This window comes from Peromyscus californicus, unplaced genomic scaffold (genome assembly GCF_007827085.1).
Source record: "Peromyscus californicus insignis strain IS unplaced genomic scaffold, ASM782708v3 Scaffold_3__1_contigs__length_106647218, whole genome shotgun sequence".
Lineage (NCBI taxonomy): Eukaryota > Metazoa > Chordata > Mammalia > Rodentia > Cricetidae > Peromyscus > Peromyscus californicus.
The window spans coordinates 62,489,557-62,504,332 of NW_026294551.1; the positions used below are offsets into that span (position 1 = coordinate 62,489,557).

General features: G+C 55.0%; 1 protein-coding gene across 4 annotated transcripts in view; it reads right to left on the bottom strand.

Annotated features, from left to right (window-relative positions):
• The window catches only part of Llgl1 (LLGL scribble cell polarity complex component 1), a 15,080-nt gene extending 4,275 nt beyond the window's left edge, over positions 1-10,805 (bottom strand). The window contains exons 1-16 of one of the 4 annotated variants that reach the window (XM_052757294.1): positions 10,627-10,805; positions 7,670-7,767; positions 5,795-5,876; positions 5,561-5,691; positions 4,419-4,574; positions 4,175-4,337; positions 3,956-4,088; positions 3,729-3,783; positions 3,420-3,574; positions 3,122-3,345; positions 2,912-2,979; positions 1,820-1,973; positions 1,629-1,733; positions 790-1,082; positions 364-511; positions 37-190 (exon numbers count right to left, since the gene is read on the bottom strand). In XM_052757294.1, the coding sequence (XP_052613254.1) occupies positions 37-190; positions 364-511; positions 790-1,082; positions 1,629-1,733; positions 1,820-1,973; positions 2,912-2,979; positions 3,122-3,345; positions 3,420-3,574; positions 3,729-3,783; positions 3,956-4,088; positions 4,175-4,337; positions 4,419-4,574; positions 5,561-5,691; positions 5,795-5,876; positions 7,670-7,767; positions 10,627-10,707 (2,200 nt within the window). In that variant the 5' untranslated portion in view covers positions 10,708-10,805. Of the gene's footprint in view, positions 1-36; positions 191-363; positions 512-789; positions 1,083-1,628; positions 1,734-1,819; positions 1,974-2,911; positions 2,980-3,121; positions 3,346-3,419; positions 3,575-3,728; positions 3,784-3,955; positions 4,092-4,174; positions 4,338-4,418; positions 4,575-5,560; positions 5,692-5,794; positions 5,877-7,669; positions 7,768-10,626 lie in introns of all 4 variants that reach the window. The other 3 variants (XM_052757295.1, XM_052757292.1, XM_052757293.1) reach the window with 3 other exon arrangements.
• Positions 10,806-14,776: the final 3,971 nt, after the last annotated feature.

Sequence of the window (14,776 nt, forward strand, 5' to 3'; positions counted from 1 at the left end):
TAGCCTCTCCAATCCCCATCCCTACCCTGGTCTCACCATCTCGAAGGAATGTGTCAGCAAAGTAGAGGCAGCGTACAACACCAGAGAGGGAGTCGTCAGCAGACCGAGGCTCGATGCGGCGCTGCACGGGTGTCATCTCCACGTCGTGGGGGCAGGGCTGCTCCGCCAGCTGTGCGTTGGCCTCCTGCAACTGGAAGGGCCAGAGGATCTTAGATGTGCTCTCTCAAGAGCCCTTTCCGCCCAGTACCCAGCAGGCATTGCGTCCAAGCATCTGCTTCCCAGTTAACTACCGGGGAGCATGGCAACAGAGCAAACCTGGGGGCTCTGGGCCAGGGCAGGGGACGGCAGCCAGTCCCAGCTCACCTTGCTACTGGCGGCAGTAGCCCGTTTTTTGCCTGAGACACGGCTCTTGCGGATACGCCGGAATGACTGTCGCAGTGACTTCTTGAGGGATTTCACCCGAGACAGCGGCCCCTCCATGGCCAAAGAGTCATTGGGGTGAAGGGTACACCTGGGGATGACAGGGCCAGCGGGCTATGGAGCTACACTGCACTCCTGCTAGCCTGAAGCCAGCTACCAGAGCCCAGGTCAGGGAACCAGAGCAACTTGGTGCCAGGACCTACGGCCCCCGCAGCTGGAGGGGCTGACCAGTTGTCTCGCAGATGAAAGGAGATTATAAGAGCTTTCCCAACCAGCCTGCCTATGCCACACCAACCTCTGAGAGGAACTGAACCCCAGACCATCTTATCGGGGCCTTGGCTCCCTAACTGCTCACCTCATACCACATACCTGGCCAGCACAGGGCTCTTGCGCTGGTAGTCAAAAAGACCAAAGCCATGACTGGTACCAAAGGCCACAAGGCTCCACTCGGCATGAAGCGTGACAGCGGTGACAGCCGCTGGTGGCAGGCACTGCACCAGCATTCGGGGCTGGAATCCCGCAGGCCAAGGCAACAGCCCCGTGTGTGGGCTCAGCCGCTCATGGCCTTTCCATGTGAAGCCCTCACGATCCTGAAGGAGATCCACACTGGCCACACTGACAGCCTGCTCTGCTGGCTCGTCACTGAGCTCCAGCACAAGCACCTGGGCCACAACAGGCAGAGGAGTCAGATGAAGAGGGGCATTCTGGACCCTCTCCAGACACTGCCAGAGCAAGTACCCTTTACCTACCCAGCAAGTACCCTCTGAATACCTACTATATGCAAAAGCTTTCACTGAGCGCCAAGAAACCGTGGTGACCTAATCTACTGGCCCTGCCCTCCTGGAGCCCTTGACTCTTTCCTGCGTCTGTCTCCCACTGAGCCCTGAGCAAACACTAAGCCCTCCGCACACAGTCAGGCACTAAAGGGAATCTGTGACTAAGCCCCTTAGGCTCTGCTGTTGCTGAGCACATCTCACACGCAGACTCCTGCTCCCAGCCTCTGGCCTCTGTGGCTCCCCTAGCCTTACTCAAGCCACAGCAGTCCCCCCCCAGTTCCATTTGTCCTCGCCCCGGCCAACCTTACCTGGTGCTCCATTCTCACTCTGACCTACAGCCCACACTGGCTTCTCTACTTCACCACCACACCCTGCAGGGCCACCTCCTGCAGAAAGCCTCCCCAAAGTCACACCTGGGGACACCAACCCCACCTGGCCTGCGGTGCCAGCCACCACCATCTGGGCTGTGTACTTGCAAAGTGCAACCTTCTGTATTCCCAGGCGGGGGTCGTCACTGTAGGGGTCAAAACAGCCCACCTGAGGGGACAAGACGGAATGATGACACCAGGCAGAACCATATCAGGTTCAAAGGCCAAGCCTGGGGGGAGAGGGAGGAGAGGCACCTTGCGGAAGGGCGGCCAGTCGTCCTCCACAGCCTGGGCCAGGCTGTCAGCGTGTTCACAGTCCGTCTGGAAGAGGCCAGCTGTGCTCAGTTTGTAGAGTGGCCTGAGTGCCACACCAGAGGCGTCCCAGAAGCGCACAGTGCCATCCTCATGGCTGTAGAGAGGGTTGGTGTCAGAGCCCCCGCTGGGAGGTCCACACCCCCTCAATTATTCTTCCAGCGGCCACTACAGGCATTTACTGCCTAGGCCGAGCACTAACTGGAAGGTACTGCACACAGCAGCAAGCACCTGCTCCACGGTATACACAGGTACTTAGTGCCCACTGCACGGCAGGCCACTCACCACAGGCCCTGAGCCCTCTGAATAGGTTGGAGGGTACAGGAATGACCACCTGGATAACCAGGAGAAGACAGAGGGGAGCACTGGGTTCCCTGAGATCACAAAAGGTGCCACAAACCCAGAAGAGCATGAGCCCGAGGGGGCTTCCAGGTGACGAAGGAGGAAGGCTGGGTGTCAAAAGCGGGGGAAGCTGGGAGAGAGGGGAGCAGACAAACCAGAGTACAACCTTGGGACACAGATGCAGAGCCCCAGGGGGTCCCCAGACAGTGAGCCGCCTAGACGGCTGAGGAGGAGCTAGAGAGTGGCCGGGGCTTCACTCTCCCTCACCCCTGAGGCCACAGCAGGCTCTCATCACCAAAGGGGCAGTGCCTTGAGAGGCCTGAGGGTCCCAACCCAGGCAGGAGGGAGGGGCAGGCACTCAGTCAGGCCTGAGTCACCCGTGCCCAGACCTAGCCTGGCTCTCCAGCACCTGACTGGAGGAGTCACCATAGGCCAACCCAGATTTTCCAGTCCGTGGCAAGCCAGGTGGGTGGAGCCCGGGCTGTGCTGGAACTCAGTCCCAGGCCAAGAGGAAGTGCAAACTAAGGCTATGAGCCAGAATCTAGGGAGGCTTCCTTTCAGGGACAACCTGGATTTGCTAGGACTAGGCCTGAGTCACCAAGCACTTCAGCACCCAAGGAACCTGAGACATTCAAGAAGCAAATAAGGCCTCACAGATGCAGGCCCTTGTCTGCACTCACACCCCATACCTACCCGGTCAGTAGCAGCCCATGCTGCGAGGGTTCCTGGGCCAAGTTCCGGCCCCCAGTAATGGGCCAGCTCTAAGGGAGACAGCAGAGGGGAGCTCCAAGTTAAGACGAAGGTCTCCGTCTCCTCCTCCTCCTCCTACCACATTCCCATCCCCCGTGTGGGCTGGACCCCGCCCTCCACCCTAGCCCCGAGTCCCAAGACACCTCCACTCACCAAGGCACTGGAGGCAGGCTGCGGGCTCTGCCGCTCACCAGCACTTACAATGCGGGCCCACAGCTTGCTGGGGACGTTGGCAACATGGGCAGAGCAGGTGATAGCGGATGAATGCAGTGGGGCCAGGTAAGGGGCAGGCACAGCTGGCCAGCCTGGTGTCTGCAGGTCCAGCACCACCAGCTCCTCCTCCAGAAGCACAGCTAGGGCCTGAGGGTTGTCGAATTCTGTGGGATTGGGCGAGTGAGCTCAGCCTGAAGCCACACTGGGCCAGCTGGGATGAGGGAGGCGGAATACGCACCATCCTCTGGCTGTGTGCTGTGCACTGTGAAGAAGTCAATGACACGGGAGGTGAAGTCCAGGGTCACCAGTGTCTCTGCTCGCAGTACACTCACACAGTGGCGGTCACCATAGCTGGCTCGGGGCATGCCACCACTGAAGATGATAAAGTGGTCTCTGCAAATGGAAAGGTGCCATGAGAACCAGGAGCCCCTGGAGAACCAGGCACATGCTGGATAACCCAGTAAGGGCTTTACCCCTATATACCCAGAGCCTAATCCTCTAGTCCCCAGCCAGACAAGCCCCCTCCCATACTGCCCCCTCTACCTACCCTGACTCACAGCTCCGCCACAGAATCTTGTTGATGGCCTTGCAGGGGAAGGGGCCTGGGGGTGGGGAGAGCGTCAGACCTCCCATCCCTCTTCCATGTGCCTCTCCCCAAGGTGTGGCCCAGACCCAGCAATACCCCCGTCTCCTGTGGATTGGCTAGGCAGTACCCTCATCAAGGCCAGGGAGCCCTTCAGTCCCACCCTCGGCTCATGCCTCCCCAGTGCTCACCATAGGGTGTGGTCACTACAGTGGGCTGCAGTGCTGGGGGGCTGCCAGTGTCTGTGGACCAGATGGCATAGCTGCCATCGCTGTGTGAGCTGATAACGGTGCTGCCACCACGCCCCCAACACAGGCTCTCCAGCTGCTACGGATGAGGACAGGATGGCATGAGCCGACAGGTGTGTAGAAGGGCCCGGAATGAGGAGCATGCAGGCTTCCCTTGCTTACCTGGTTACCCAGGAAAATGTGGTCCACACACTGTGTGGCCTGGCTCCAGATGACCAATAAGCCCCGACTGTAGCCTATGAGGATTTTGGTGGGGTCTTGCAGATGTCCCTGGAGTGACTCCACAGGGCCCAGAGCCTTCCCACACCGGTAGTCATCTGGCACACTGCAGAGAGTGCCCCAGAGAGTCAGGAGAACTTCCCAGAACCGGGAGGTTCCTCCTGCCTGCTGCTCACCTGCTGCTCACCTGCGCAGGACCTCATCTGGGCTGATAGTCTGCCCCTCAAGCAGTGTCAGAGTGGCAACGTCCAGGAAAAAAATGTTGCCACTCTCAGTTCCCAGGGCCGCTGTGTTGCCAGCTACCAGCAGGACCACAGTGACACGGGTAAGGCTGGCTGGGGCACTGCAGGAAAGAGGGACAGAGTGAGGCCGAGCCCATCTACCGCTGGGAAAGGCGGAATGGGCTGGGCGCTTGCTGTGGCCTCTCTTGTGCCCCTCTGCACTCACAGGGCCTGTTCACAGCAGAGGCTGGCACCCTGGGAAGGCAATGTGCAGTGTAATTAGCCCACTCAATTATTCCCCAGCATGCCAGCAAAGGAAGGGATAAAAATAAGATCCCTGGGTCTCAAAGGACTCACAGGTCCTCTTACCACTCTGCCTCTCTCAGGCAGAATCAGAGCACTACCCCAGTCAGGGTACCCAACACCAGTCTTCCAAGCATCTCAAGACTTCAGGCGCCCAAACAGTCCCTGCCTATTGTGACTGGGATGGCCCAGGAACTAACCTGTGGGCAAGGTCCTTTACCTGGGAAGCCTGACCTGCTGTGTACACCTAGAGCATTCTCCTAGCACCTCACCGAGCTCATCCTGGAGAACCCTCCAACGATCAACCTGCTATGTGCCAATGGACCAGGAGCCTATCTCCCATCCCAACTCAAGAAGCCAGGAAGAAGGCCAGGCATGCTGGCACACACCTGTAATACCACACTTGGGAGACCGAGGCTGGAGGACCACTGAAAATTCAGGGCTAGCCTGAGACTGCTGATGTCACCTTGGCACAGAACTGTCCCAAACCCCTAGAGAGCACAGTGCCAGGCTGCAGGTCTAAGGAGTTGGGTTATAACATATTTATTCACTGGGACCCCCAAACTAAAGGTTCCCACAGCAGGAAGCACAGACCCTGCCTACTGGCCTCAAACTCAGCTAGTCATACCTCTAGGCCTAACTTTAAAGGACATGGCTGCCAAGTAAGGCTCTACCCAGGCAGGGCTCCACACACCCCACCCTGAACCATAACCTGACTGTCTCTGCCCTGCCTCAGCAGAGCAGGCTCATAGGACCTCTCCAATACCCCTGCCCAGTGACTAGCCCCAGCCTGGTCCTCCAGTACCTGGCATTGTCAAAACTGGGCCGGCTGGGTGGCTGGAAGCTAAGCCCTTCCTCTAGGTGGGCACAGCCATTATGATGGACGATCTCCCACAGATGCAGGCTGCTGTCATCTAGCAGGGTCAGGAGGCGGCCCTGATGGAGGGGGGAACAGAGAACAAATTGGGGCTGGCCTGGAGGGGAGGAGGGCACGGGGATGGGGACCACCTGGTGCTGGTGGAGGAAGGCAGATGTTCACCTGACCAGGCAGGAAATGCATCTGGGTGACAGTGGCTGCATCCCGATGCAGACCTGTAAACTCCACTCCAGGTGCACCATAGCTGAGATGACTGTCAAGGACAAACACACGCAGGCCAATCCAGGACAGTTCAGACAGGCCTTTCCCCAGACCTCTGCATCCACGAGTCCAGCGGTCTCCTGATGAGACCCCTTCCTGAATAATTCTGCTCCTGCACCCTCAAGTTACCACAGACTCCACACAGTCCCCGCAAGTAGGGTGCTACTGTAGATCATTCTAGCCCTCATCTATCCAGCAGGCTAATGACTCAAATGCACAAAGCTGGTGCAGATGGAGTAAGAATAAAAACCTGCTCAGCACCGTGGCTCCAGCATGGTACAAATGACGCCTCTGACGCATCTGCACAGACCAAGTGTCTTGCAGTAGAGGTTCAAGAGGCCTAGCCAGAACACAGCAGCACCAGATCAAGCCAACTCCAGCTGTGGGCAAGAACCCCAAGCTCCCTCCAGAGCAGGCAGCCAATAGCTTCCACTGCCCACTTCACAGATAAACACAGACTAGAAGACAGGTGACCTGCTTGAACAAGTGCCCCGAGACCCACAACTCCAGGATTGATGGTGGCCAACAAAGCCTGAAGGGGCCCAAGAGGGCTAAGAGATGGGTCAGTGACGTTGTCCTAGTGACAAGCCAGGAGCTGTTGCCTGGATATCGAGCTGGGACTCCCTGCAGAGCCTGGCAAAGAGGACAAAGAGAGGGCAGGGGCGGCTGGCAGGGGCAGCTGGCGGGAAGCAGGGTCTCCCAGGAGATGAGGCCTGCCCTGCAGGGGGAGGGGAGGCTTCGGAGACCAAGTGTGGCACTTTCCAGCCTCAGTTTCCCAACCTCAGGAGCTCAAGGCTGTGGGAATTTAAAGGAAAGAAGGAAGAGAAGGGGGGATCTAGGCTTTGGCCCCGTCATCGGTACTAGCTCGAGGAACCAGTTCCCACCAGGACAGCTCCAAGCACCTAGCAGTGAAGACTGTGGGTGACTCAGAGGTGGACACCTCCAACACCAGTGGTCACAGTTCAAAGCTGCAGCCACGCAAGTGTAGTGGGGACACAGCACCCACAGGGGCTTGGAGCGGCAAGCTGGGTGGAGGCCTGGTCACTGTCCCAACACACACCCAATGGCCCCCAATAGAGGGAAGGACATCCCCAACCAGCCACATTCCCTAACACAACCTCAGAAACCTTGGGCCATATTCCCACCCCAACCTGGCTAGTGCCCCTAAGCTCTGGGTAAGGAGAGGGAGGGTAGGCACCTTCACCAAGCAACTCTTTAAGTCAGACTCTGCACCTCAGTTTTCCTGAAGGCAGGTTAGGGTGGTATTTCCAGGGTGGGTAAGGAGACATTCAGCAGCCTGTTGCCCCACCCCCACCCGGACTGCAGGAAAATGCCTGCTTTGTACAGCTTACTCAGTCCATTGATTGGCAGCAGGGTCCAGATGGGGGCAGTGTTGCACTCACCACGCCGAGCCTGGCACTGCCTTCACCCCCTGGGTTGAGCACATGCATCTCCATATTTGTGTGTATCTGTGTATGTGTGCACATGCTCACTTCTCATCAGGCCCACAGGCCACCCCTAACTACCCCAGTCACAGCTGCCAAGATGATGGTAGAGTCACCTAAGACAGCAAGGGACACCAGTGGACACTAGTGACCCCTCCAATCACCCATCTCCAAACAGAAAGACTATCATTTCTGAAAGGAGTCACCACAGGCACAGCCAACCTCTTCAGGTTGTCTCCAGGAACCACCTGCCATGCCAGGATCCCAGCATGAAGTGGGTGGCACATGAGAGGTCCTCACAATCCCCGAGCACCACAGTGGCAAAGGATACATCTTGACAGCCCCAGACCTGGTGCCGATGGCCATGATGCGAAGCTCAGGGTCGAAGGCCAAGGCGCTGGGCTGGTTGGGGAAGCCATGCTCCACGGTCTGTGAGGGAGGAGAGGGCTACATGGGCAAAACACCCTGGGACTTCTGCTTCCACTTGGCCCTGAAGGGACTGTCCACCTCCCGACATGGAGAGAGCCAGAGAACAAGAATCCCAGGGCCATCAGAAGTGGGGATAGCGTCTGGGGTCCCGAGCACTGTTGGGTGTTGATGCTGACGCTCCCTACCTGCTTCTCTGATCTTTGTGAGGCCAGGTCCAGTACCCTTCCCTAAACACTAAGCTTCACTACCTATTCCTTCCTTTGGTATGCTTCCTCCCACTGGCCCACCAATCAAGCAGCTTCCTCTCATGCCCAAGTGTGGCTGGGACATGAATACCCTCAAGAGATGTCAAATATGGCCTGGGAGCACACAGCTATAATCTCAGCATTTGGAAGGCTGAGCCAGGAAGATCCTGAGCTAGAAGATAGCATGGGCCACACAGTGAGATGCCATCGCAAAAATAAATACGTAAATAAAAGAGGTCATCCACATGGGACAGCCACCTGCACAGCTGTGTGGCAGGGCCTAACTGCGCAGTCTTGGGCTGATCACGGTACTCCATCCACCCTGCTTCCACTTGGCAGTGATGGTGGAGTCCATCCAAGAGAGCAGGGCCATGAACCAGCCCTGTTGGTCAGGGAATTCCCTTCCCTACAAGCACTGCCATGCCCTGTCTGGATCTGACCTCCTTTAGCTGGCCTCAGGCTCACAGGCTAGTGTCCAGAGACACTAGAGCATGGCAGTATGGCAAGTGCCCACGGTCCTGAGTGGGCACCATCAGGATCATCTTAGGGAAGAGAGTCTAGATCCCTTATCTAGTGTCTGTCCTTTGCACCTCACAGCCGATCAGTTCCGGAGCCCTAGTGTCTTACCTCTAAGACACAAAGAAGTCATCCTGCTCACACCCCGCTCCAGGCCTACTCACTGCTTGCCTGGACCAGTGCTTACTAAGCCACCTATGAAAACCAGCCAGCCATCACGACCTCCTCCACCAGGAGCTCCCTGCTGATCCACAGCCAAAGAAAGCCAAGTCCTCACCATGTGGCCCCTCTCTGGGCATCTCAGTTCAGCCTCCTCCTACCCCAAAGCTCTTTGCTCTTTTGCTAGGCAGCACTTGCTAGGGCTTTGCCGCCCTCTACACTCCTTCTGCCCCTCCCCCGCCACACTGTGCTTTACCTGGCACTCCCAAATGGCCAGCTCCAAAAGGCCTCCCTAGCTGGTCCTGCCTACATCATCATCCCAGTCCACTTTCCCACACCCTCATCACACCACGTTTTATCCACAGCATTAGCCAACCCCGTGAACTAATATGTATTTTACTTTTCTGTTTTGGCTTTTTGTTCTCATCCTCTTGCCAATGACTAAACACCCCCCTCAATGAAGAGTTACCCCTTTTGGATTCCACTGTGTCCATAGCACCAAAGAGGCAGGAATCCAAATTAAACTAGCATGAGATGCACATCCTACAGGCAACTTGTGGTCTGAGCTGGATTTGAACCCAACACCCAGATAAAAGTCCGTCTTCCCCCTTGGACCACAACCCCAAACTCAAGAATCTGGGGCCTATTTCCTAGGGATCTCCTAGCAGCCCCTGTGGCAATCGAACCCTTTGCCCAAGATGACCTATCCCCCATCACTGCTGCCCACTCAAATTGTGCCTCACCCTCAACTCCGGCCTCGGTAGCGCCAGCCAGGGTGAGCCAAGCTGATTCAGAGCCTCACCCCATCTGTGCAGGTCCCCTACACACCTCCATTCACTAGCTAAGACCCATCCTTCTTCTTCCTTCGGGGGCTCACCCTCATGGTCACACCAGGAAAGGCAGAGGCTCACAGCTGCGGGAACCTCTCCTCTCGGGTCTTTGGCAGGCTTTCAGTCACTGTGTCTGTGAATCCTGGCAGCCCCATCATTGCTGCCTGGGACCTCAACAGGAAAAACTGAGCCATGGCAGGAACTCCCCTGAAACCTATGTAAGGGAAGTCCAAGGTCCCTAAGCTCTGCTCAGGACGGTAGTAGCTACTTCCAAACTCCAGGCTCCTACTCCATTGTGATCACACAGCAAGGCAAGAAAGATGAGCGGCCCACTCCTTACTGAACCTCAATTTTTTCATGTGTGTAAAGGAAATGAGAAATCAAATCCTCAATGGCAGGGGTACGCACGAGCTCTGCGATAAAAGTAACATCCAAGCCGAGCCCCATCACTCCAGATCAGAGTTAATCTTGCAGGGCTCTATACTGGTCAGTGCCGGGGAGGTGGGGACTGCGGCCTTTCCCGGGGCCCCTTTCTGCCTCACGTCTTTCCAACTTTAGTAAGGTCAGGCCGGCCCGGTTGCAGAGAGATCCAGAATTCACAAAGAGGAAACTGGCCTCATTTCATGGCGGGGGAAACTGAGGAACCACGGTTTGAAATGCAACTGGGCACATAGACCAGCACAGCCGCTAGACTGAGGACCCCAAGGCAGGGTCGAGCGTGGGGAGAGGGGTGGAGGCTCCGCACTGGGATTTCCCAGCCCCACCCCCCACTTCTCCTACTCTCGCCCGCCCAGGAGTTAAAGAAAAACAAAACCTGGCCCTGGGTGCCCCTCGGCCGAGCCGGGCCACACACCAAAAGATAAAAGAAAAGAGGCCAAGAGTAAAAGGCAGATAGGTGGGGGACCCCACTGAGCCCAAGGGACACCCGGGAGAGACACCAGGGCTTCAGAGACCCAGGGGCAGAGAAACAAGAGGAGCCAGAAAGAACACGGCGCGGCGCGGGGCACAGCTCGAGACCCCGGCCAGGCACGCCCGAGCATCGCGGCGCTCACAGGGCAGAGGCGGCCCGACGTGGCCCGCCCGGGCCGCCGCCGCCCCCGCCGCCGCACCTTGTGGAAAGCGAAGAGCTCCTGCTTGAGCTTCTCGCGCTGCGGGTCGGCACCCTGCCGCCGGAACCGAAACTTCATCATCTTGTGCCCGCCGCCGCCACCGCCGCGGGATGCGCCCGGCCCCGCCGGTCCTGAGGCGCGGGGCGGGGCCTGCACGGAGGCGCGGGACGCCACGGACGCCCGCCCGACCCACGACGTGAGCGTGCCCGCCGTACCGCGCCGCCCCTTGCTCGCCAGACAATGGGCCAGGACCGGGCCCCCGGGCTCGCCGGGCTCGCCAGGGGGCCCCAATGACGCATGCGCAGCTCTGCGGGGCCTGCTGGGACTTGTAGTCCGGAGGTGGGTCTCCAGCGTGGGAAGCTGGGCTGTGGTTTGGAGAAGGCTGTTTTCCACTCACGACTGAGCTACATGAACATTCTCATAATGCCGAGGACAATTCCCTATCCTCTCTGGGCCCCACATCCACTGTCTTTGCCTTTGTCCAGAGATTACCAAATCTGTGTGGCCGGTTTTCACGGATCACTACTTTGTCTATTCTCCACGGTGTGTCTCCCACGCCATGCTTTTTGTCTCAACTGTGGATTAGTAAAGAATTCCTCTCCAGGAACCGGGTGTAGTGCTGCACACCTTTTTTTCCCACGCTTGGGAGGCAGGCAGAGGCAGGCGGATCTCTCTGACTTACAGGCCAGCCAGAGCTACATAGTAAAACTATGTCTCAAAAAAAAAAAAAAAAGAAAAAAGAAAGAAAGAAAGAAAGAAAGAAAAGAAAAAGAAAGAATTCTCTCATCCCTTGGGGAACTCTTACACATTCTTCATGACTCAACACAAAGGGTTCGGTTAGCACAGGCTCAGAAGATCCTTGAGAGGGACGTGAGGCAAAGAAAAGGGGCGGAGGGCTGCAGGAGGTGGCATATGGGCTGAACTAGAGCTGGATACCGGCTTTTCCCCCGCCCCCTCCCATCCCGACAGGGAACACCAAGAACAAAGCTGCGCCCGCCCCCACTTTCTTCCTGTCCCACCCACCTCCCAAGACTTTTCTCATCTGGACAATGGCCTCTGTGCTGAACCTTTTCCTGCAAACTGAGGGGCTCGATGCTGGGAGAGATCTCCTCCCCCACCCCCGCCCCGTTCCCGACCCCCCAGCTGTGTCAAGAGAGGAGGAGTTGACCTCTAACCCTGAGGTAGCTGCTCAGCGACAACAGGGATTTGGCTACCACCAAACTGCCCACGACCAGCTTTGCTCAGCCCGCCCTGTGAGTTGGGGCTCACTACTCACAGATCTTTCCGGTGCTATTGCTAAAGTGGTTGGCTTGACAGCAAAGGGCCCCTCCTGGTCTCAACAGGCTTAATGGTTTTAAGAGCTTCCTGAGAGAGGCACAGATATCACACCGTCTTACAGCGATATCACCCCAGGTTCACAGAGGATGAAACTGGAACAACCAGCACAGACCAAGACCAGACCCCACTGGTCACCAGGCATCATTAGAAGCAACTCAGAGGCCTAGGCTGGAGTCCTTGTCATGCCCCAGGTTATGTTTCCAGCTTGCGGCTGCTCAAGCCATGCTCACCAGCAGCATCGTCTGTCTCTCTCTGCCCTCAATGCTGAGGTGAAAGTTTAGCAGGATCCCTGGGTAATCAAACCCCAGGAATTTGACAATTTGACATGCAGTCACACACACACACACACACACACACACACACACACACACACACACACCGAAACAAAACCCTAATAACTTCTGTTGTTTGATGGCCAATAACAATGACTTTTTTTTTTTTTAATTTGGTTTTTCGAGACAGGGTTTCTCTGTGTAGTTTTGGTGCCTATCGTGGATCTTGCTCTGTAGACCAGGCTGGCCTGGAACTCACAGAGATCCGCCTGGCTCTGCCTCCGGAGTGCTGCAATTAAAGGTGTGCGCTACCACCTCCTGGCATCAATGATGTTTATTTTATGTTTTTTTTAACGTTCTATTTATCTATTCATTACTTATTTATTTGTGATAGGATCTCACTGGGTAGCCCTGACTGACCTGGAATTTACTACCTGGAGCAGCCTGGCCTTAAACTCTGAGTGGCCTCCAGAGCTCTGGGATTAAAGATGTGTGCCATCACACTTGGCACCATACCTGGCCTGTGGTTTTGTTTTTGAGACTGGTCCCGTTACATATCCCACGTCATCCTTGATCTCATAGGTTTCCTTCCTTAGCGTCCTCATATGCTGCTGTTACAGGTGTTTAGCACCAGGCCCAGCTTAAACATTTTTTTCCTTTTTTTTTTAAAATTTTAATTTAAAGTTTATAAGTGTGTGAGAGACGTGTTTGGGTGCAAGCTCATGGGTGCCAGGGTGACTACACTCCACAGCACATTGTGTGGTCAGAGGACAATTTTAGGGAGTTAGTCCTCTCCTTCCACTGTGGGTCCCAGGACTCAAACTCAGGTTCTTTACCACTTGCCTCTGCCTCCTGAGTGCTGGGCTTGCACCACCACTGCCTGGCTTCCCTTTTTCTTTTTCTTTTCTTCTTTCTTCTTTTTTTTTTTCTTTTTTAAATGAGACAGCATCTCATGTAACCCAGGTATGAGAAATGATTTCCTTTCTTGACAAAGCCAGCTGGAGAAATGACTCAAGGTAGGAACAGGTTCAGTTTTAGCACCCTGCTAAACTCACAGCCACCTGTAACTACAATTTCAGGGGATCCAGCACCCTCTTCTGACCCCCTTGGCAAGCACAAGACAAATGAATAAAATAAAAATAAAAATAAAGTTGGCTAGCCTGCCAAGGACCAATATACTATAAATCTCCCCCCACTTATTAAAGCTTTCATGCAAAGAAATTCAAGATTTAAGATTTATTTTTATTTTTGTGTATGTTTATATGTCTGTATGTAGCCTGCATCCATGAATGTGCATGTGCCTGTCATGTATATATGGGTGCCCATTAAAGCCAGAAAACAGCCTGGGATCCTTTGGAACAAGAGTTACAGGTGGTTGTCTGCTGCCTGAAGTGAGTGCTGGGAACTGAACTCAGATCCTCTGGAAGAGCAGCCAGTGCTCTTAACCACTGGACCATCTCTTCAGGCCATGTGTAAGCAAAAATTTTACCAGGTGGAGGAGATGAAAAGATTTTAAATCCTGGGGCTGGAGAGATGGGATTGAATTCCCAGCACTCACATGGTGAATCACAACACGTGCTAACTCCAGTTCCAGGGCATCTGACACCCTCTTTCGGCCTCCATGGGCACAATATGGTACAAAGACAAGCATACAGACAAAATACCCAAGCACATAAAAATTAGGAAGAAAAAAAAAATCCGTGCCGGGCAGTGGCGGCACACACCTTTAATCCCAGCACTTGGGAGGCAAAGGCAGGCTGATCTCTGTGAGTTTGAGGCTAGCCTGGTCTACAAAGCAAGTTCTAGGACAGCCAGGGCTGTTTCACAGACAAACCCTGTCTTGAAAAAAAAAATAGGAAGGAAACAACAACAACAATTAAGAACACAAAAACGTTTGTTTATATAAAGGATTGCTGCATTCCTACAGGCAGGTTGCCCTGAGAGGTTGACTCCCCTTCCCAATTTCCTTCATTTCCTCACACAGATTTCCAAATTAGTCAGTCAAGAGTAGGAAGTACCACATTCTCCCTTGCTTTAGGGATAAAAGCCAGAGGCCACCATAGTACACTCATTTTACAGAAAAAATTTGTCTTGCTGGGCTACATCATTCATGTTAAAAGATAGTCTTTTTTTTTTTTTTTTTTTTTTTTTTTTTTTTTTTTTTTTTTTAAGAGAGTCTTTTAACAGAGGCTTCTCTATATAACCTGCCTGGACTTGTCCTCCTGATCTGCTTTCTACTACCTCCATATTGCTAGGATTGTAAGTGTGTACCACCAAGCCCCATTTTATACAATACGAGGGATCAAATGCAGAACTCGGCACATGCTAGGTAAGCAAGCACTCTACCAACTGATCTATATCTCTATCTTAGGGTCACTATTGCTGTGATGAAACACCATGACCAAAAACAACTTGGGGAGGAAAGGGTTTATTTCACTCACAGTTCCGTGTAACAGTTCATCATCAAAAGCTGTGAGGGCAGGAACTCAAGCAGGTCAGGAACCTGGAGGCAGGAGCTGATGCAGAGGCCATGGAGGGGC